General features: G+C 35.5%; 1 protein-coding gene across 2 annotated transcripts in view; it reads left to right on the forward strand.

The window, feature by feature from the left end:
• RB1 (RB transcriptional corepressor 1) overlaps positions 1 to 23,842 on the forward strand; it is a 162,846-nt gene that overhangs the window by 117,497 nt on the left and 21,507 nt on the right. For both annotated transcript variants that reach the window (XM_045869438.3, XM_054506319.2), the window contains 6 exons: positions 10,606 to 10,724; positions 14,288 to 14,433; positions 16,661 to 16,806; positions 21,531 to 21,635; positions 22,098 to 22,211; positions 22,307 to 22,470. In XM_045869438.3, coding sequence (XP_045725394.2) covers positions 10,606 to 10,724; positions 14,288 to 14,433; positions 16,661 to 16,806; positions 21,531 to 21,635; positions 22,098 to 22,211; positions 22,307 to 22,470 — 794 coding nt within the window. The remainder of the gene's footprint in view (positions 1 to 10,605; positions 10,725 to 14,287; positions 14,434 to 16,660; positions 16,807 to 21,530; positions 21,636 to 22,097; positions 22,212 to 22,306; positions 22,471 to 23,842) is intronic.

Consider the following 23,842-nt stretch of genomic DNA (forward strand, 5'->3'; position numbering starts at 1 on the left):
TTGAATCATTAATTATAGTTATCAAGATAAGACACAATGGAAGAAAGATCACAGTTCTTATTCTACTTTACAGTGTGGTACCCTCACTAGACAATACCAAATTTTTGCTGTGGGTCTGGCATTAAAAATTAGTTCTTAAAGGGGCGCCTGGGTGGCTCAGTCAGTTGGGCGTCTGCCTTCGGCTCAGGTCAGGATCCTGGGGTCCTGGGATGGAGCTCCCTCTCCCTCTGCTTGCTGCTTCCCCTGCTCGTGCCCCACATCGGGCTCCTTGCTCAGCGGGAAGCCTGCTTCTCCCTCTCCCTCTGCCTGCTCCCCCTGCTTGTGCTCTCTCTCTGTCAAATAAATAAAATATTTAAAAAAAAATTAGTTCTGGGGCGCCTGGGTGGCTCAGTCGTTAAGCGTCTGCCTTCGGCTCAGGTCATGATCCCAGGGTCCTGGGATCGAGTCCCACATCGGGCTCCCTTCTCTGCAGGAAGCCTGCTTCTCCCTCTTCCACTCCCCCTGCTTGTGTTCCTGCTCTCGCTATATCTCTCTCTGTCAAATAAATAAATAAAATCTTTTAAAAAAAAAATTAGTTCTCACAAAGTTAATGTAAATGTTTCTAATATTCTGTCTTCTTACCTTATCATCACTTTAGCCCAAATGTTGGGAAAATGAGAACCAAATATCTTCTGTCAGTGACTGACTATGTTATGATTTAGGGAATTTCTGAGTTTCACCACAGAGACTACACTTTTATATCTGACTGATCTCAAATTTACCTGGGTCATTAGTATTCTAGAAAATAGAATTTAGGGACTGGTTGAAAGGATGCCTTTTGAAACCCAAGAAGGCAAGAAATGGAGTTGTTAAAATAGTATTGCTATTTAAGAAAGAGTGAGTCAGTTTTTAGAAATTTTTGTCAGAATTAGAAAACTAAAGTTAGTTCTTAAAGAGGTGGCAGGGAGAGATAAATATAAGGAGACATGGCAGGGATCAGGTGGGAGGGAGCTAGAATGGCGGGATTGCATTAAGATCTGCTGAGGAGCTTTTTTTAAAATGTAGATATTACCCCTTCCTGGCATTATCAGCATTTTAGGGGTTGAGGAGAAATCTAACCTGTGTGTTAAATAAAGCTTCCATGGGGACTCTGACATATGCTGCCTTCCAGCTAAATTAGAAGCTGTATCAGAAAGTAAAAGTTTACCTTATAAAATATAACTGAGTCATTCTAGGGATAATCTAGGCCATTGATGGTCTAGAATTGAAATTAATGAGTGGAGATTCTGAACTCTTATTACACTTAAAGACATACCACACCATTTAACAGTGCTTGTTTGAATGTACAGATTTTAGGATAATAGTTTTTTTTTTTTAAATGGGATTCAAATTCTTTTTTTTTTTTTTTTTTTAAGATTTTATTTATTTGACAGAGAGAGACACAGCGAGAGAGGGAACACAAGCAGGGGGAATGGGAGAGGGAGAAGCAGGCTTCCCGCAGAGCAGGGAGCCCAATGCGGGGCTTGATCCCAGGACCCCAGGATCATGACCTGAGCCGAAGGCAGACGCTTAACAACTGGGGAGCCACCCAGGCGCCTCTAGTATAATAGTTTAACAATCAGTTTTACTATTTCCTAGTTACTTTGTAGATTTTTTTCATTGAAATTAAGTACAAAAATTAAGGTGGCATGGCTATACTGATGTGCTGAAACTAAACTGTGCCCTTAGAACCTTACGTTAACTTTACCTGTCACTAGTGTTGTGTCCATATTTGGCCAACCCTTATTTTAAGGCTTCAGGACAAGAATGGCCAAGGGATTTCCAAAGCCAGAGCAGGTGTAGAAATAGTAAATGTTCATATCAATAAAAACCGCTTGCAAGGAGCCTAGACCCAAGCCAATAGGCCTATTCCTACTGACTCAGATCTAGTTCAGTTTGAGATTGGAAACTTTAAGGATTATGAAATTCTGAGAACTCAAGAGTATGTCCACCTAGAGGTGGAAGCAGCAAAGCCCAAGACCAGTGAAATTCCTCAATAATGTTGGCTTAAGTTTCTAAGTTTGTTTTATTTTCTTGAAAGCAATTTAGTGTCTAGTCATTAAATAATTTTTGACACAAAACTTTGGCACTATGAATAGGTTAAACCTGCTGCAATATTTGCTGTCATGGAATAATGTAAATAGGTAAAGGGTACTAATTAGATTCCCAAAGGTAAAAATCTGGTGATTTTGATTCTCTGGTAGAGAGGCCCTGGTTAAGGCAGGAATTATTTGAGAAAAATGACTTTTCTTATGATTATTTAATCATAGGGTATGTGTTTTTGTTCTTTTTACTTTTTTACAAATTTTTATCATCAGCATTATTAATAGATAATTGATGATTCCTCACTTCAGCATAGCAAGTGTGTTTATTCCTCACCTTTGAACTCTCATCCATCTGTCTTGTGCTTTTATGCTCAGTCATAACCCTCTGCTCCTTCCAAGTTTGACAAAACATCCTTGATATTTTCATCATATTCAGACATGCTAGTTTCCTTTCATAAGCTTTCATACCCTATTCCTCTTTTAATGTCCATTTCTCACACTGTATTGGTTCCCTTTATAATATTAATTCTGCCTACTGTATGAATTTTTATTCATTTTGCAAATATTCATTATAGATTTTCTTATACTTTCAGTTAGAATAAGATCTCTTCTTTGGATTAGGAACAGTAACTTTCCCACAACATTTAGGGTAAATTATACAAATAATGACTCTGCAACACGATTGTATTGTGATTGTTAGAAGAGAGGACGCTCTCATTGGATATACTTGCTGTGGCTATTGAAGCTAGTACTGATGGGAGTGGACTTTTAACTCCTGTAGTATTTCATTGAGAAAAATGACTATCTTAGTTGAATTGCATAAATTTTGCCATCGCCCTTGGAGCTGCCTACCCAGAGCAAATATGTCAAACATCTTCAAGTAAACCCTAACCCAGTTTTAGAATTCTTGGCTAATTTTGAGTTGGGAATTCCTTTTTTTAAACAGTATTTTAAAATTAATACAAGTGCAAAATATAATATATTTTGTGAATTACATTTTTAAAAAAGACTTTAAATAATATCCAATACCACAAAATAACTTAATTTGAAATAAAGAAAAGAGGATCTACCCAAATTGATATACTTTTCATTGTTTTTGAAAAAGTTGATGAAGCTATCAATTTAGAAAATACTTTTAAAAATACATTTTAGGGTACATAGTTGTTTGAAATATTTGTGTGTGTAAAGTTGTATATAATTGATGTAATAATATTACTACCTTAAAGTTTTCAAGTTCTTAAAAATATCTGCTTTTAGTCTATAATTTAACAAAGGGATTGCTATTTTGAGAGACTTAAAAAATTGCTCTAAATGATCACTTTTAATGAAAATCTAGTTAGAATTTTGGGCCTCTTTTGCATAATTTCTAATATTTAACATGCATGTTTTTCAAAAACAGTGCTTCTAACTAAACATTGCTCAAACTGATTATAATATAAATTATCTAACTTTGTCAAAATTTGATTCATAGTTCATCATTGTATTGTTTTGGTATTTATTATACCAAACAGTTACCCTGGAAAGGAAACTAATATTTTATATAAGCTCTCACTGCTTGGTAAATTATATAATTATGTTAAGCAAATATTGTGAAAGTTGTAGATAGTCATCTCTGATTAAATAAGTATGACTTTGTGTTGTTTTCTGCTAAAAGAATGATTATCGGGCACATTTCACTTTATTTAATAGTGTGTAATACCAGGATTAGCCTTGGTAAAATTAATTCATGCACTTGTTTTATTGCCGCTGTCTTTTATACTAAGAAATTAATGAAAATTATAGTATAGTCAGTGGATAAGAGCTCAGACTCTGGAGGCTGGCTGCCTGAGTTCAAATCCTTTTGTTAGCCTCATTTTCTCTCTCTCAAGTGGGGATAGTATACCCATAGGATTTTGTGAAAATTAATGTGTACATGCAGTAAGCATTTACTAAACGATAGCTATTGTTAATAACAGATGTTAGTATAGATTTCTTTTTCAGTATATTCTTTGGATAAAGATGGAAAACAATAGTTAAATTAATAAAATGTTTTTTGTAAGTCATACTCTAATACTTGTTCTAGGAAGCTGCTCTATTCCTTCTTTATTTTTAAAAAATAGCTTAAGAGAGTTTTGGTTTTTATATTTATAAACCTCAATGTTACTATCCTACACTCTGCAAATAATTTTAGTGCATAACATAGTAAATAGTATGCAGTCATAATTTACTAAAATAGTTAAGCTTTGTGATCCATAAAATGAATAATGATAACACTTAATTCACAGATTTATTTTGGGGATTACATGAGATAATACATTTGAATTAACTTTGTAAATTGAAAGTGCTTTAATTCTCATCTAAGCAAACCATAAAAGTGATATCTCATTCCGTTTTGCCAAAAGTATCTTAAATTAACTAACTTTCATTATCAGTTTAGTGTTCAGTGCCCCAAAGGGCAAATTTCATAGTAGGGTCAATGCAAGTACAAGTGAATGTCTCCTTAAATTTTGCATCCAAGGCACCTCTCTTGCTGTACTCTAATCCTGGCCCTGTTTTATACTGCTTATACACATTTTTCTCTTGGAGAGAAGATAGGCTGAAAGACATTTTGGTTGATAGCATGCTACTGCTGAAATAAAAATAACCCAGAGTACACTGGTAATTTCATATTTTCAGTTCTGCTTACAGTGAAGCTAATGAATGGTAGTTAGTGAATAGTAGGCTTTTCTGTTTTAAATTTCAGGTCAGTTGCATTAATTCCTGAGTTATATGCATATGACTTGCTCTCACTGGACTTGGTACTAAACCTGCCTGGTACATTCTTCATGCATGTTGGAGCTAGGCGGTTGGAAATCGATAGGAAATTCTGCCACTTGAAACAGGGCTAAGGCAGTATGGGTAATGGTGGACCTCTGTCACCTGGAATACATTCCTGAAAGCAAACAATAAATCATTTAGTTATTCAGCAAATATTTGTAAAACCCCAATTCTAGGCTAGGAATGTATATAATAGGAAGCAAGACACAGTTGAACTAGCTATTTCCATATTAGTGATTTATAACAAGAAAAATCTCTATCCTAAAATATAGTTGCTATTGTAATAGATGTCCCATTTCTCTTAGATTATTCAAACTTTTAAGCATGGTCTTTATAATTTTGGATCATCAGGCAGCTATTGTCCTTTTTCTCTAGCAGCCTCTCCATTACCGCACCACCACTTCAGTACTAGTAGCCTCTTTTTATTTCTTAAAATAACACCAGTTTCTCAGCACATTTTCTTTCATTTTGGGAGACTCTGCTTCTTGGTCCTCTCAAAGCACAGCCTCTTTTTCTTCCTTCAAGTCTTAGCGTCCATGTTACCTTCTCACATACATCTTCCTGGAACCACCCCTGAGGGTCTCCATTTGTATTCTTCATAAGAAATTCTGTCGTTTCATAGAATTTTTCTGAATCTGTCATTACCTACTTATTTCCTTGTTTGTTTATTGTCTGCCTCTTCCCGTTGGACTCTGAGCACCATGTGGGGAGGAGCCATATCTGTTCCTGGTACATAGGAAGTATTCAGTAAATGTTTGATGTTTAGTGGATATGGTTTTTACAGACAAAACTAATTTTTAGTTTTGCTGTAGGTTGCCTAAGTGCTCCACTGTACTTCACTTTGAAAAAAATGTCTTGTAAATAATAGGCATTCTGAAATAATTTTCATGTTTTTATTTTCTTTGTTTAAGGTACACATACATATGTGTTTGACTAATGCTTACAGGAAAAAGATGGGGGAAAGGAGTAGGTAAATATTTTATTTTTAAAGGATCTAGGGTATATATTAAAGTGGAATTAACCTCAAAGGACTTTGAACACTTTTGCCTACTCACTTTTTTCATTTATTCAACAAATGTTTATTGAGTCCCTACTGTGTGTAGGCAGTTGTAGACATTGGGGATACTGTTGTGAACAAGATAACTGAAGGAGACAGTTAATAAACAAGTAAACAAATGAATACATAATACGATTTCAGATAGTGATCAGTACTGTGAAGAAAATAGAGCAAAGTTGGGAGTAGTAGTAAAGTGGGAATTATGACTGTCTTGGACAGGATGTTCAGAGAAGGCTTTGCCGAGGAGATGCTATTTGAGGAGACAGCGTGAATAATGGAGTGGGTTGAGTCATGGGAAGCTCTGGTAAAGAGCATTGCAAACAGAGGAAACAGTAAATACAGAAACTGAGACAGGGAGAATCATGCTGTGTTCAAGGAACAGAAAGATTACCAGTATGGCAGGAGTAAGTAAGGAGGAAAGTAGTAGAAAGTAGGCCTAAGAGGGGGCCAGATCTCAAGGGGTCCTGGCTTAGTAAGCCAGGATAAAGAGTTTGGATTTATTCTAGTGTAGATGGGAAGTCATTGGAGGGTTTTGAGTAGTGGGGAGGGCGTGGGGAGTAGTTTATCAGCTTTATTGGGAAGAACTGAGAGGCAGCAAGAGTGGAAGTATGAGAACCAGTTGGAAGATGCCTTTGTGGTAGTGTAGACAAGAGATAGTAATGGCTTAGACTATAGTAATGTTAGAGATGATGAGAAGTTAGACTTGGGATGTATTTTGAAGTTAGAGCAACATGACTTCCCAGGATTGGATAGTGGAGTTCAAGGGAAAGAGTAAAGATGACTCCTTTTTTCTTTGGACAACTGTATATAAGGAACGATAATGATATGGGAAAAACTAGAAAAGAGCAGCAGTTTTTTGGTGGTAGAGGATTGTTAAAGTTTATTTTACACATAGACATCAATTGAACAAGTTGAGTTACAGGTGGAAGAGGACAGATGCCTCTGAAATGATTCTTCAAGTCCATTGATATCTGGCAATCGGGGGATTGTTTATAATTATTACTTTCTACCATAGAGTGTCTTACAGAGTAGACAACAAATATTGGGTGGATGGATGGAATGTATGAATATATGAGGTGGACCTTCATACATTTGAACAGATACATTGTCCTTTGTATAAAGGCATTTATTTAGATGTATTAAGTAAGAACTTAACCATAATAATTTCAAATGTTACAATAATTTCAAATGTTTACATAACACTTACTCTGTGCCCGGCTCTGTTGTAAATGCTTAACACATTTATTAATTCACTTAATTCTCACAATTTTGTGATTTAAGTATTGTCGTTAGTATCTACACTTTACAGTTGAGAAAAGAGGGTCATAATGAAGTTAAGCAACTTGTTCAAAGTCATGCAACCAGTAAGGGCCAGGATGTGAACCCATGTCATGTGGCTCCAGAGTCTCACACCTGTCCACGGCACTATACTTCCTCCCATTATCATGACATACTCATTATCATAAACTTATATCTATAGATCTGTGTGACTACTTGGGTTGGGGGAGATGAAGTAATAAAAGTGATACTTGAGTGAAACATAAAGACTATTGGTAAAAAATGCTACCTTAATCCTTGGAGGAGGCTAATCTGAAGAGGAAGTAAAATGCCTGATTAGTAGCATACCTAAATCCTATAAAGGGTCAGGTTTACTTGCATTTCTTTGTCTTTTTTTTTTTTAATTTTTTTAATGAACATATAATGTATTATTTGTTTCAGGGGTACAGGTCTATGATTCATCAGTCTTACACAATTCACAGCACTCCCCACAACACATACCCTCCCTAGTGTCCATCACCCAGCCACCCCATCCCTCCTACCCCCTCCACTCCAGCAACCCTCAGTTTGTTTCCTGAGATTAAGAGTCGCTTATGGCTTGTCTCCCTCTCTGGTTTCATCTTGTTTCATTTTTTCCTTCTTTGTGAGCCTTAGGGTCTCTTAAAATGTCATAGAGAGAAAAATGGAAATAGGCCACTTCTGCTGAATATATGTGGATTTACATCCACACTATTTTAGTTAAATATTTTTTTATTATGTTGTTAGTCACCATACAATACATCATTAGTTTTTGATGTAGTGATCCATGATCATTGTTTTCATATAACACCCAGTGCTCCATGCAGTACGTGCCCTCCTTAATACCCATCACCAGGCTAACCCATCCCCCCACCCCCATCCCCTCTAAAACCCCCAGTTTGGAGTCTCGGAGTCCATAGTCTCTCATGGTTCATCTCTCCCTCCAATTTCCTCCCCTTCATTTTTCCCTTCCTTCTCCTAATGTCCTCCATGCTATTCCTTATGTTCCACAAATAAGTGAAACCATATGATAATTAACTTTCTCTGCTTGACTTATTTCACTTAGCATAATCTCCTCCAGTCCCATCCACATTGATGTAAAAGTTGGGTATTCATCCTTTCTGATGGCTGAGTATTATTCCATTGTATATGGAACACATCTTCTTTATTCATTCGTCTGTTGAAGAGCATCTATAATTTTGTATATAATTTGTCAGTACCTAGAAAATGTAAAACACTGACTATGACATCCATGCATTAGCTGGTGTTGTTAGCATTACTTTACTCCGATGAAAGCGCTTACTTAGATTGCACTTCAGAGTGCCCTTAATGAAAGGAAAGAATAGGAAAGAATTACTTGATAATAAAAATTACATTATATGGCGCCTGGGCATCTCAGTCAGTTAACCGTCTGCCTTCTGCTCAGGTCATGATCCCAGGGTCCTGGGATCAAGTCTCACATCAGGCTCCCTGTTCAGTGGGGAGTGTGCTTCTGCCTCTGCCCCCCGCCCCCATTCATTCTCTCTCTCTCTCTCTCTCACACAAAAATAAATAAAAAATCTTTTAAAAAATAACATTATGGGGGTTATAGAAAAAACTCCAATACTGTTTATTTTTTAAAGATTTAGCTTAACTTAGTTTATTGTGGTTTTAGTCAAACAGAAATTTTTTTCTTTATCATTTCTGGGTTTTGATCAAACCCACAAAGTCCTTCCTTATCAAGAAGTTGTAAAGATACTGTATTTATTTCTAATGATTTTTAAATTTTGTTTTTTAATATAAGTAATTCATTTTCTATATATTGTGAAAGTATAATGATCTCTTCCTTTCAGATTGCTAAGTTTTTCAACACTTCATTGAATGGACTATTCTTAATATTTTTACAAAATCTACTTATTTTCTACATTGCTTTGTATATTTACTTACTGTTGTGCCACTTTCCCTTTTGATATAAACCCAGTATCTTGGCAATCTGTCTGTTTTCTTGTTGTTCTTAGTTCATGGATTAAAAAAGTAAAACAGGGGCGCCTGGGTGGCTCAGTCGTTAAGCATCTGCCTTCAGCTCAGGTCATGATCCCAGGGTCCTGGGACCAAGCCCCGCATCGGGCTCCCTGCTCAGCAGGAAGCCTGCTTCTCCCACTCCCCCCGCTTGTGTTCCCTCTCTCGCTGGGTCTCTCTCTGTCAAATAAATAAGTAACATCTTTAAAAAAATAAAAAAATAAAAAAGTAAAACGTGTAAGGGCCCCCTTTTTATGAACTTGTAAGCTGTCGCCTCCAGAAAATTATAAATTTTGAATCAGTATTTTAGTGACTTTTACTGCTGGTCTTATGTTTTTGTAAATGATATTTTAAAAATTAGATACTTTCAAACTTTTTGCTTGATATATAGAAGTGTAATTATTTTTCATATTGTGAATAATGGTATTGTCATTTTTTTCATTTAATACTTTAATCTTATATTTCTTTTCCTTTTTGAGCCAGCTGGAACCTCACGTACAGTGTTGAATAGAAAGATTGATAATAGGCATCCTTTTGTTGTCTCTGATTTTTTAAGGGCAATGCTTGTAATGTTTCACCATTACATTGTTTGCTATGGGTTTTGGTATGTTTGTATATGCCATTTATCAAATTAGGAAGTACCTTGCCATTCCTGGTTGAATTAAGTTCGCTCTTTCTTTCTTCCTTCCTTCCTTCCTTCCTTCCTTCTTTCTTTCCTTTCCTTTCCTTTCCTTTCCTTTCCTTTCCTTTCCTTTCCTTTCCTTTCCTTTCCTTTCCTTTCCTTTCAATTACAAATGGGTTTTAAAATGAGAACTTATTCCTTCATTGATTTTGATAAGATTTTTCACCTTTGACTTACTTATTAGCGAGGTGAATTGCATTATAGATTTTTTCATGTTGAACCAGTTTTGCAACATGGATATACTCAACTTTGGTAATGATATATTCTCTTTTTGACACTGCTGATTTGGGTTGCTATTATTTCTTGTTTAGGATTTTTATATCTCTGTTCATGAGTGAGAATGGGCTATAATTTCCTTTTTGATGTCCTTGACAAGTTTTCATAGCACTGTTGTACTAGCCCCATAAAATGAGATCAAGAATGTTTCGACTTTTTCCATTCTCCGAAGAATTTGAGTAAAAGTGGAATTATCTGTTCTTTGAATGATTGGTAGATTTCACTGGTAAAACCAAAGGTGCGTGATATGCTTGATATTCTTGTAGGGAGATTGGTATTTTCACGGTGGAGAAAAGGATCTCATCTGGATTCTGAATTGCTGCTGTCAATTGTAACTAAATCTGTAGTGCTCACCACGTCAGAAAATACGATTTTGATAAATACATGGGAAAATCATACTTACCAATGTGGGTTTAATGTCATCTGGTTTCATGTAGGATTCACCTTTATTTGATCTGATTAAACAAGCAAAAGACCGAGAAGGACCAGCTGATCACCTTGAATCTGCTTGTGCTCTCAACCTTCCTCTCCAGAGTAATCACACTGCAGCAGATATGTAAGTAGAAGCATTTCTACTTCATTCAACCTGCAACTAGGTTTTGAGCATGGTATAATGCAAGATCCTATATAGAAACTGTAGGGAATAGAATTTTGAATAAGATATCGGTCTTGCTTTGAAGAAGCAGGAATATAAGGCACATGACCCAAATAAAGATCAGATAAAGTGGTACAGAGTGTGGCTGAGATCACTCAGGGTTGCTATAAGGAGGATAGTTTTCATGGTGGAGATGGCAATTTAGTTAGGCCTGAAAGATGGAAAATAGGATTTCTGTATGGAAACTGGAGAGGAGAGAGGAGACACAAAGTGTTCCAAGAGTCAAAAATGGCATGAATTCCAAAGTGTAAGGCCAGGAAAGCAGGAAACATTTTCAGGGAGTACAGATCAGTGCATTTGGGGTAAAGCATAGGATAGGCGATAGGCACAGGAACTAGGGTGGGATATGAGACTAAATCAGTTGATAAGTACATGATGATGCTGATGATGATGGAAGAAGAAAGCAAATAGCTAATATTTATTGAAGGTTCACTGTGTGCTGGACAGTTGCCTAAGTACTCGAGATTCTTTTTTTTTCCCATTTAATCTTCATAACAGCCCTGTAAGGTAGTAGATTCTGCTATCAGCCTCAGTTATCTGTAAAAGAGGAATTAGAGAGATAAGGTAACTTGCCAAAAGTTAACAGAAATCAAACCCAAGCAGTCTGACCCCAAAACTCATGTTCTTAAATATTCCAGGTACTATGCCTTTCATAGAAATGTGCCTACTATTGTTTCTATTTAGTTCTGTCTAGGAATTGACATTATAATGTCCTATGATTAGTTCAGGGACTGTTTTCCAGAGATGTCCTTTCCATGCTAACTTGTACCCAAAGTATTTCTAACATATGGTGCCTCTGCCTTCACATATAAATTTGTTTGCTAGGTTATGCACTAATATAAATAAGTCAAGCCTTATCTTTTTCTTAAGTGCCAGGACGTTTTCTAGGCACTGGGAATAAAAGGCGAGTAAGATGAACTAGGTTCTTCCCCTCATAGCGCTTATATTATGGGGGAAATAAACTAATACATGATGTGTTTTTAGAGTATACTAAATTTGGGCATCTGGTTGGCTCAGTCAGTAGAGCCTGCGACTCTTGATCTTGGGGTTATGAGTTCAAGCCCCATGTTGGGAGTAGAGATTACTTAAAAGAAAAAAGAGAGTATACTAAGTACTATAATGGAAATAGAGTGATGTGAGAGAAATTGAGAGTGTAGGAATGTTTAGGGAAGCTTTTTCTGATAAAGTGATATTTGACCTGAAACCTCAGGGACAAGTGGATGCTGGCGAGGCACACATCTGCATCATGTACATTCCAGGCAGAGCAAACAGCAAGTACAGTGGCCCTAAGGCAGATCAAACTTAGCTGGTCCAAGGAACAGAAAGAATCCCAGTGTGGCTGGGGTTAAAGTGAGTAAGAGGAGTTTGGGGGTACAAGACGAGTTTGGAGAGGCAAACTGAGGCCAGACCCTTTAGGTTCCCATGGGCCATAGGAAAGGGTTTGGATTTTAGCAGAGCAATGGGAAAGCATTAAGGTTTTAAGTAATGGTGCAGCTTGCTATACTTTGTATTTTTAAAGGGCAATTTTCTGGCTGCTATTTGAAGTGCAGGTGGGTTTGGAGGAGGACAGGGAAGAAGTAGGAAGACCAATTTGGAGAGTTTTAGTAGTCCAAGTGAGACATGTAAGTGACTTGGTCTAAGATATGTCAGTAGAGATAGAAAGAAACGGAATGATCTAGGATGTATTTTAGAGGAAGATTTAGTAAGACTTGGCTTTGCATTGAGTTTGAGGAATTGGGAAAAGGGAGAAATTAAAAATAACTTCTAGGTTTTAGATTTAAGTAACTGGATGTAATGTGGAGTCGTTTATTGAGCTGGGAAAAACAGAGGGAAGAAATCAAGAGCTCCCCTTTGGCCTTCTTAAGTTTGAGATTCAAGCAGTGATGTTCTATAGGTTGTTGAATATTTGTACCTAGAACTCCAGGGAGACCAACTCCTGTCCAAGTTAAGTTTGTCTACAATATTGTGAATTAGTGAATTGAAGAGAAATCCAAGATTGGAAGTAGACTAGACCCTGGTACTTAAAAGATTACTTTTAATGGTGATTCCTACATGTAGTAGAAACATCCACAGTAAAGTACAAATCCTCCTTCCTGCTTAGCATTATTTCTCAACTACTAAGACAAAATTAGAGTGTAGATCGGGATTATCCTATAAAAAGCAACACAAGAGTGGTAGAATGTCAGAAATTGAGAGAGAATATTTATTAATATCTCTGTTGATTTATGTCTGATATATTTAGTATATAGGTGTAAATCTTCCTGACAATGTATCTGAATACTAGAATTCTGTACTAGGTGGTATTTGTTTTATCATATATATGAACCACAGTTATCAATGAAACATGTTTAAGAGGAAAATCAGAAATATGACAATACTATTTTGGTATCAATAACTTATTCTTTTAACCTGGAGTTATTTTATGATCTCAATCTCACTATAATTATTAAAGTTGAACATATATACATGTGCAGCTATCTTTTTATCAATAAATCAGTAACTCTCAGAAATAACCATTCATTAAAATAGTTAGAAATGATAATGACAAGCTTAGTTTTCCTATTAGGCTGTATCTTTTCCAGCTTGTGTTTAAATAGCTTGCTGAAACTGGTACAGCCACTCTAGCAAACAGTACAGAGGTTCCTCAGAAAGTTACAAATAGAACTACCTATTATCCAGCAATTGCACTGCTAGGTATTTACCCAAAGGACACAAAAATGGAGATATGAAGAGGCACATGCAGCACTATCAACAACAGCCAACCTATGCAAAGAGCCCAAATGTGCATCCATTGATGCATGGATAAAGATGATGTGGTGTAAATATATACAATGGAATATTATGCAGTCATAAAACAAAGAATGAAATCTTGCCAATTGCAGTGACATGGAGCTAGAGTGTATTATGCTAAGCAAAATAAGTCAGTCAGAGAAAGACAAATGCCATATGATCTCACTCATATGTAGAATTAAGAAACAAAACAGATGAACATAGGGGAAGAGGTAAAAAAAAAAAAGAGAGAGAGAGAGGAAACAAACCATAAGAGACTCTTAACGATTGAGAACAAACTGAGGGGTGATGGAGGGTGGTAGGTGGGGAATGGGCTAGATGGGTGATGGGCATTAAAGAGGGCACTTGTTGTGATGAGCACTGGGTGTTGTATGTAAGTGATAAGTCACTGAATTCTACTCCTGAAACCAGTACTGCACCGTATGTTAAATAACTAGAATTTAAATAAAAATTTTTAAAAATCGTTTGCTGAGAGAAGGAATTTGGTATAGAAAAACAGATTAAATAGATATGTTCGGATGCATGTGTATATCTGTGTGTGTGTGTGTGTGTGTGTGTGTGTGTGTGTGTGAGAGAGAGAGAGAGAGAGAGAGAGAGAGAGAGAAGCAGAGAGAGACAGAGAGAGAGACTGTTAGGGAACTTCAAATGAAGGTTTTTTCTTTGAATATGTCTAGGTATCTTTCTCCTGTAAGATCCCCAAAGAAAAAAGGATCAACTATACGTGTAAATTCTACTGCAAACACAGAGGCACAAGCAACCTCAGCCTTCCAGACTCAGAAGCCATTGAAATCTACCTCCCTTTCACTTTTTTACAAGAAAGGTTAGTAGGTGATTATTTTCAAGAAGAAGGACTCTGGAACCTGGCTGTGACTGGGTTCAAATCATGGCTCTTCTGCTTACTAGGTGTGACCTTGGCAAAGTCACTTAATATCTCTATGCCTCAGTTTCTTCATCTATAAAGTGGAAATAATAATAATAATCTATTTTGTAATGATAATAATCTACCTTATAAGGTTTTTGAGTTAATTAAATGAATTAATACATAAAATGCTTCAAACAGTGCCTAGCACATAGTTAGCACTCAGGTGCTGTTATTGTTGCTGCCGCTGCTTTTGTCGGGCTTTCAAATTTATGTTTGGAAATATTTACCCCTGACATTACTCTTGCTGTGCAGGTGTGTAGGTAGAGTTAAGATTGTACGGTGTGCTGTAGTCTAATGTAGGCACATTTCCTGGTAATTAGGTTGTGCAGCCTTCTCTGATTATGTGTGTATGAGGTGGAGCAGGGGTGTATGTGTATATACAGCTGACCCTTGAACAGTGTGGGGATTAGGCATTCTGATCCCCCCATGCAGTCAAAAATCCACATAAAACTTTTTGACTCCCCAGAAACTTTACTAATAGCCTACTGTTGACTAGAAGCCTTACCAACAGCATAAACAATTGATTAACACATATTTTATGTTATATGTATTATATACTATACCCCTTACAATAAAGTAAGCCAGAGAGAAGAAAATGTTATTAAGAAAATCATAAGGAAAATACATTTATAGTACTGTCCTGTATTTATCGAAAAAAAAATCCATGTATAAGTGGACCCTCTTAGTTCAAACCCATGTTGTCTAAGAGTCAGCTGTATGTGCAGGTGCACACCCACTGAAGCTCTCTGAAGGGACATGAAAGGCCAGATTCCTCTGTGAGAAATCTTTTTTCTCATTTCTCATTTCTCATTTTATTCAAGTCAGAAATATACTGAGTTTTACAGGCATGTTGTATGAAAACTCTTAAGTTAGAGCAGTGTTTCCAGAGTGTGGTCCTCAACCAGCAGAATCCACCTTACCTGGAAAGTTGTAGAAAGGAAAATTTTTGTTTAGGACCCATCTTAGAACTAGTCAATCAGAAACTCTAGGATGAAGTGCAAAAAAAAAAAAAAAAATCCTTATTTTAATAAAACTTCAAAGCAAATCTGATGCATGCTAAAGTGAGAACCACTGGGATAGTTTACTAAAAAATTCTGATTACTTTATGCAAGTCTTTGAAAGGTACATTTAAAACAAGAGTCATTATATTTAAAGTAGATGGAAAAAAATTAAATTTTGTGGATTCCTTTTCTCCAGACCTATATCCCAGTAGTATTTTTATAGACTTTCTAAATAAATCTTATGGTAGTATTCAAGTATTATTTTGCCTTCTACATACCTAGCTCTGTACTAAGACTAGGGATTATTTATTCTTAAAGAAAATAGTGGTAGAGGTGAGGTTACTGTTAAAATGCTGTTTACTATTGGTGGGAATGCAAACTGGTGCAGTCACCCCTAGAAAACAGTATGAAGGTTCCTCAAAAAGTTAAAAATAGAGCTACCCTGCAATCCAGCAATTGCACAACTAGGTATTTACCCAAAGGATACAAAAATACTAATTTGAAGGGATACATGCACCCCAGTGTATATAGCAGCATTATCTACAATAGCCAAACTATAGAAACAGACCAAGTGTCCATTGATTGATGAATAGGTAAGAAAGATGCGGTATAAATATGTAATGGAATATTACCCAGCCATAAAAATGAATGAAATCTTGCCATTTACAATGATGTGAATGGAGCTAGAGTATTATGCTAGGTGAAATTAGTCAGTCAGAGAAAGACAAATACGATATGATCTCACTCATATGTGAAATTGAAGAAACAAAACAGATGAACATAGGGGAAGAAAAAAGGGAAAACCAAGAGACAGACTCTTACCTATGGAGAGCAAACTGATGGTTACCAGAGCGGGAGGTGGGTGAAATAGGTGATGGGGATTAAGGAGGGCACTTGTGATGAGCACCGGGTGTTGTATGGAAATGATGAATCACTAAATTCTACACCTGAAACTACTATTACACTGTATGTTAACTAACTGGACTTTTAAATAAAAACTTGAAAAAAACAAAAAAATAAAATGCTGCTTAATGGCATTGTGGTTATAACAATTTAATATTTTGAAAAATCCACTTGTAATTCAAAATGAAAATAAACATGACTAATTCCCCTTATCTCTGCAGTGTACCGACTAGCATATCTTCGACTAAATACCCTGTGTGCACGCCTGCTGTCTGACCACCCAGAACTAGAACACATCATCTGGACCCTTTTTCAGCACACACTGCAAAATGAGTATGAACTCATGAAAGACAGGCATTTGGATCAGGTAAGAAAATAATGCACTTCACCTCTCTTCTCCTACTTATTTGTTAACTGTGTACTGATTTCTTAAAAGATTAGATTCAAATGAGAAGCTAGATCAATTTAGCAGACTTAATATATATGCATTTGTTGGCCACCTTTTATGATTTTGCTGTAATTCTTAGAGCTTTAGAGCTTGAGAGTATTTCAGTAACTTGTTTAATGACATAAAAGATCTTATTTACAAAAATCATTGAAAAACTGTTTATTGGGGGTTTTATGTTTTGTGGTAAACTAGATTTCATGTTAGTATGGAAAAAGCATGAGACTTAAGAACAAGTTGATCTAAAACAGTGCCTATTGAATGAATGAATGAACAAACTAACGAATGACTTAATTTACAGAGAATGATCTCTCATATCTTCCTTTTTCTTCTCTGTACGCAGAATAATAGTATTTTTTTGGTAACAGCTTATTGAGATAAAACTCACATACCATACACGTTACCCATATAAAGTGTATAATCCAGTGGTTTTTAGTATATTCATAGAGTTGTGCAACCATCACCAAAATCACTTTTAAAACATTTTTATCATGCCAAAAAGAAATGCCATACCCTTCAACACTCACCTCCTGTTCCCTTACTTCCTCCAGACCCAGGCAACACTGATCTTTATATGTCTGTAGATTTGTCTGTTTCGGGACATTTTATATAAATGGAATGATATAATATGTTGTCTTTTGTGCCTGGTTTCTTTAACTTAGTGTGTAATGTTTTCATTGTTCATCTGTGTTATAGCTTGTATCAGTACTTCATTCCTTCTATTGCCAAATAATATTACATTGTATGGATATACCACATCATATTTATCTGTTCATCATTTGGTGTACATTTGTTTTCTTCTTTTTGGCTATTATGAATAATGTTGCTATGAACATTTATGTACAAGTTTTGTGTGGATATATGTTTCCAGTTCTCTTGGATATATACCTAGAAGTAGAATTGCCAGGTCATATGATAACTCTATGTCTAACCTTTGAGGACTGGCCAGATTGTTTTCCAATATATCCACACCATTCTGCATTTCTACCAGCAGCGTATGAGTTTCCAGTTTCTCCACATCCTCACCAGCGTCTTATTTGCTTTTTTGATTATAATCATCCTAGTATAGAGTGGTATCTCTTTATGGTTTTAATTTGAATTTCCCTGATGGCTAATGATAATGATTGAGAATCTTTTCATGTGCTTATTGGCCATTTATATATCTTCTTCAGAGAAATATCTACTCAGATCATTTGCATATTTTTAAATTGAGTTGTGTATTTATTATTGAGTTATAAGTGTTCTTTATGTAATCTACATAAAAGTCCCTTATTTTATATCATTTGCAAATGTTTTCTCCAGTTCTCTGAGTTGTCTTTCCACTTCCTTGATGGTGTCCTTTGAGGCACAAAAGTTTTTAATTTTGATCATGTTCTGTTTATTTTTTTCTTTTGTTACTGCTGCTTTTGGTGTATACCTAAGAAACCATTGCCAAATCAGAGATATGAATATTTATCCTTGTTTTTCTCCAAGAGTTTTATACTTTTAGCTCTTACATTTACATTTTGATTGATTTTGAGTTAATTTTTGTGTATGGTGTGAGATAGGGGGCCTAACTTCACTCTTTGGTATGTGAATACTACTTGTTCCAGCACCATTTCTTAAAAAGTCTTTTCTTTCTCTGTTGACAGTTGTCAAAAATCAACAAACTGTATATGTGTAAAAGTTCATTTCTGGTTTCTTAATTGTACTCCATCGATCTATATGTCTCCTCTTATGCCAGTGCAACACTGTCTTAATTACTGTAACTTTGTAGTAAATTTTGGAATATGGAAGTGTGGGGGCGCCTGGGTGGCTCAGTCAGTTAAGCATCCGACTCTTGATTTCAGCTCAGGTCATGATCTCGGGGTCATGAGATGGAGCCCCACTTGGGGCTCCATGCTCAGCAGGGAGTCTGCTTGAGATTCTCTCCTGCTCCCTCTGCCCCTCCCCCACTCGCACACACACTCTTGTGTGCGCCCTTTCTCCCTAAAATAAGTAAATAGATACATCTTTTAAAAAAAGAAGAAATAGGGGCGCCTGGGTGGCTCAGTCGTTAAGCGTCTGCCTTTGGCTCAGGTCATGATCCCAGGGTCCTGGGATCGAGCCCCGCATCGGGCTCCCTGCTCAGCGGGAAGCCTGCTTCTCCCTCCTCCGCTCCCCCTGCTTGTGTTCCCTCTCTCGCTGTGTCTCTCTCTGTCAAATAAATAAATAAAATCTTTAAAAAAAAAAAAAAAGAAGAAGAACTAGGGAAGAAATTTTGCTCTTCTTCTTCAAGATTTGTTGTACTATTCTGAAGCTTGCATTTCCATATGAATTTTAGGATCAGCTTGTCAATTTCTGCAAAGAAGCCAACTGGGATTTTGATAGGGATTATACTGAATCATAGATCAATTTGAGGAGCTCTCTTATCTTAACAATATTAAGTATTCTAGCCCATGCACGTGTGATACGATGTCTTTCCATTTATTTAGATGTTCTTTAATTTTTTTCAGTTATGTTTTAAAATTTTCAGAGTTATAGTCTTGTACTTGTTATATTAAATTTATATGCCTCAGTATTTTATTCCTTTTAACACTATCGTAAATGGAATTGTTTATTTAATTTCTTGTTTGCATTATTCATTACAAGGGTGTAGAAATACAATTAATTTTCATATATTGATCTTGTTATCCTGCAGTTTTGTTGAAGTAGTTTATCAGTTCTAATAGTTTTTAGTGGATTCCTTAAGATTTCCAATATATAAGATCATATTATCTTCAAATAGAGATAGTTTCACTTTTTCCTTTTCAATCTAGATGACTGTTATTTCATTTACTTGTCAAATTGCTGTGGTGTAGAACCTCCAAAACAATGTTGAATGAAAGTGGTAAGAAGGGGCATCCTTGTCTTGTTCCTGGTCTTGGGGGAAAGCATTCAGTCTTTCACCATTAAATGTATCGTTAGCTCTGGAGTTTTTGTATATGCCCTTTATCAAGTAGAGAAAGCTCCCATCTATTCCTAGTTGTTTTTATCATGAAAATGGCAGTTGAATTTTGTCAGATGCTTTTTCTGTATCTATTGAGATGATCATTGTAGTTTTTCCCCTTTTATTGTATTGATAAGTGTTATATTACATTAATTGATTTTCAGATGTTAAACCAACCTTGCATTTCGGGAATGAATCCTGTTTGGTCATAGTATATAATACATTTGATGTGCTGCTGGATTCAGCTTGTTTCTGTTAAAGATGTTTACATCTATAATCATAAGAGATAATGGTAATTTTCCTCTGATGTCTGGTTTTAATATCAGAGTACTACTATCCTCACAGAATTAATTGGGAAGTGTTCCCTCTTCTAATTTCAGAAAAGTTTGTGAAGAATTGGTATTGATTCTTTTTTAAAGGTTTGGTAGAATTCACCAGTGAAGCCGTCTGGGCCTGGACTTTTGTTTGCAGATAGTTTTGGATTATTAATTCAAGTTCATATTTTCTGTTTCTTCTTTAGTAAGTTTTGGTGGTTTGTGTCTTTTCTTAAAATTTTCCGTTCCATCTTAGTTATCTGTTTTGTTGGTATGCAGTTGTTCATAAAGTTCCCTTATAATCCCTTTATTACTGTAAGGTCAGTAGTAATGTTCCCAATAAGAATGTTATTTTCAGCAGTGAATTACTCTATAAGGGTATAACCTCCAAATATGTATATTTTACAAGAGTATATTTGGATGTATAAATTCTAGTAGGTTGGATTTTTAAAAGTAGGCACTCATTGCCTTATACTTTTCTACAATATAGAAAGAATATAGTGCTAAGGATTTCTAAAGAGATTAAGTATTTGAAATCAAGATTTTTGCAGAGAGGTACCTTAGGAAAAGAACTGAAGTAGGAAAAAAATGTGAGTTAGCAAAAAAGATACTAGATGGTGTTCTGAATGGGAAGAATAGTAGAATTGGGGCTGGTAGGGTGCTGAGCAAGGGATGATGAGTAGATATTCTTGGCAATAGTAGATATGAGCAAGAATGTTGCAGAGATATGAGTACTTAAATTTGGCTATAAAATTCATACAAATGAAGAAAGTTTGATTTTTTTCAATTTGTAGGGAATCATTTCAAATTTTATTTTTACATTAAAAATAATCTCTTTATTGAAATATAACATGCATATAAAAACATCCATTTATCATAAGGATACATCTTAATGCAAATTCATCAACGGAACTCATCTGTATAACCTGCATCCAAATCAAGAACATTACCTACAATACAAAGACTCTGTCCTGCCCCCTTCCAAGCCCCTTACTACCATCGCAGAGTATATTCAGTATTATTTTATCTGATAGTTTGAACCTTTGACACAACTGGCTTTTTTTTAAGTGCTAGTTACACAGTTAACTGATTCCAGTTTCAGCTTTTCTGGGAAAAATCTAAGGAACAGGGGTCAAAGTTAGGGTTATTTACAAACCAGATGATCAGTTCTGATAATCAAGATTTGACTTTTGCATTTTGTTCTTTAAACACAATTTGGGTTAAACACTTCACATCACCTTTCAAACTGAGCTCAGGATAGGAAAAGATAATCCTGTAGGAACTTAAATTTCCATTTTCTGAAACTAAAAGAAAGATAACAGTACTTTTTAGAGCACAACTATGTAACAAAATTCTGATATTTTTATATCACATTAATTTACTAGATTATGATGTGTTCCATGTATGGCATATGCAAAGTGAAGAATATAGACCTTAAATTCAAAATCATTGTAACGGCATACAAGGATCTTCCTCATGCTGTTCAGGAGGTAGGTAATCTTCCACGGTAAGATTTTTTTTTTGATATATCCATATCTATAATATGGATAACGTAAGTCATTAATTAGATCATATATTCTGACCTTTTTATGTAAATTCACGTATCAATTTTTTTACCTTTGTATTACTGGTTAATTTTTTGTAACTAAATGGAATTAGAAAGGTAAAGCACTTTAATATCCAAATTCATATTATAAAGTTAATAAGGAATACTGCATCCTTGCAATAAACAGGATATTTGTAATAAATTTTTACATGTATATATACTTTAAAAAAATCTGTGACATTTCACTTCTGGTAGTGCAGCTATAATCCAAACCTAAGAAGACTGTTTCGGATTATTTTTTCCTGTGTAATATGTGATTCTTACTGTTAAAAAATAATATGATCTATTAAAAAAGAAAATGTAAAGAGATTTTCATTTAACAGGTGTTTTTATTCTTCTTTCTCAGACATTCAAACGTGTTTTGATCAGAGAAGAGGAGTATGATTCCATTATAGTATTCTATAACTCGGTCTTCATGCAGAGACTGAAAACAAATATTTTGCAGTATGCTTCTACCAGGGTATGTTGGAGTATCCTTTGATTGGGAAAATCTAATTATAAAATGGATCTTACTAAAACATTAAAAAAATAATCTACTTTTTGTTTTTGCCCTAGCCCCCTACCTTGTCACCAATACCTCACATTCCTCGAAGCCCTTACAAGTTTTCTAGTTCACCTTTACGGATTCCTGGGGGGAACATCTATATATCACCCCTGAAGAATCCATATAAAATTTCAGAAGGTGTGCCAACGCCAACAAAAATGACTCCAAGATCAAGGTTTGTGTTTTCTCCTTAGGGAAGGGGCAAAGAGTAAGAGGGTTATTTTGATCCAAGCACAAAAATATAAAGCTTTCTTCACTTAAAAAATATTTATTTATATTAAGTGACATGATAGGAATTTGGCAGGAAAGAAAAATGATCTTTTTACTTAGGTGGGTTTACAAATTTAGTCCTCAACTTTCCTGGTTGCTGGGGTCTGTTCTTTTGTGAACAAAGGACAATTTTTGTAGTAGGTTTAAAATCACTTTCATATTTTTTGTAAGCAGCCAGTCTGCTAAGCAAAGTAGATTACTTTTGGTTAAGAATTTTTATTCTGTAGTTTTATTGAATGTCCTGTAAACTCTGTGAACCTGTTCATCTTGCTTTGTTATAAAAATGTAGATGACTGATTAAATGTAGATGACTGTAAATTAAGTCTTTAGAAGTCCATCCTAATTCTGCCTGCAGCTTCCTTACATTACCTAGAGCAGGTGTCATGTCTACTTCGGAAGGGTGCTGTGGATTAGGGAGATGATGAGTATGAAGCTGTTTTAAATTCCTAGATGAAAGGTTCTGTGCAACTACAAATCATTATATTATCTTCCACATCCAACCACAAGTGCTTTGTGGCTTTGAAGTGCTTCCATTGACTTATTATATGTTATCATGGGCTGTTTGAAACTGACCTTATTTGTACAGAGTGGTAGGCAGATTAGCTAGTACAGTTAATGTCTCATCTCCTCAAATTGTCAGCTCATTGAGTTATACTTAATGGGCAAGAAAAACAGGGACAAGGGGAGATATTAGCCTTTTAGAAAACATTTGTGTGGGGTGTTTAATTATATAAATAATGCGCACTCATGGTAAAAATTTGAAACTCTACAGGAAGAGATAAAGTAGAAAATAATTGGCAAGTGATATAAATCTTCTTGCGCACCCCTGTACCATCTTTTATTTGGTGTTCTTATAGTATCTGTGTACGATATCTACAACTTACATTCTAAGTTGCTAAGATAATACACCATGTATATTTAATTTACACAGTCCCATATTGCCACATGAAAATGTGTACTTAGGTAATGATAACTTGATCCATATTATGCTTACGATGATGGCTACTTGCCAAACTTAGTGAAATCACTTCTCGGTTGAGGTTCTTTAGCAAAAAAAATCATATTCTCAAAATCTTGATAAATCATTGATCAGCCATTAAGAGAGCGTCTTAACATTCTATTTATCCAGCATATTTAGATATTCTGCTTTATCAAATATATATAGAATGATGTCCACTTATCAAGGAATTGGAGTACAATAAAGTATATCTACTAGTTCCGTGTGCATATGATCATATCCTTGTTATGTGAGGCTAGTGCTGTTTTTCAGCTTTATT

The sequence above is a fragment of the Mirounga angustirostris genome, unplaced genomic scaffold (assembly GCF_029215605.1).
Source record: "Mirounga angustirostris isolate CCGP_5_RB_7025 unplaced genomic scaffold, mMirAng1.0.hap1 SCAF_3, whole genome shotgun sequence".
Taxonomy (NCBI): Eukaryota; Metazoa; Chordata; class Mammalia; order Carnivora; family Phocidae; genus Mirounga; species Mirounga angustirostris.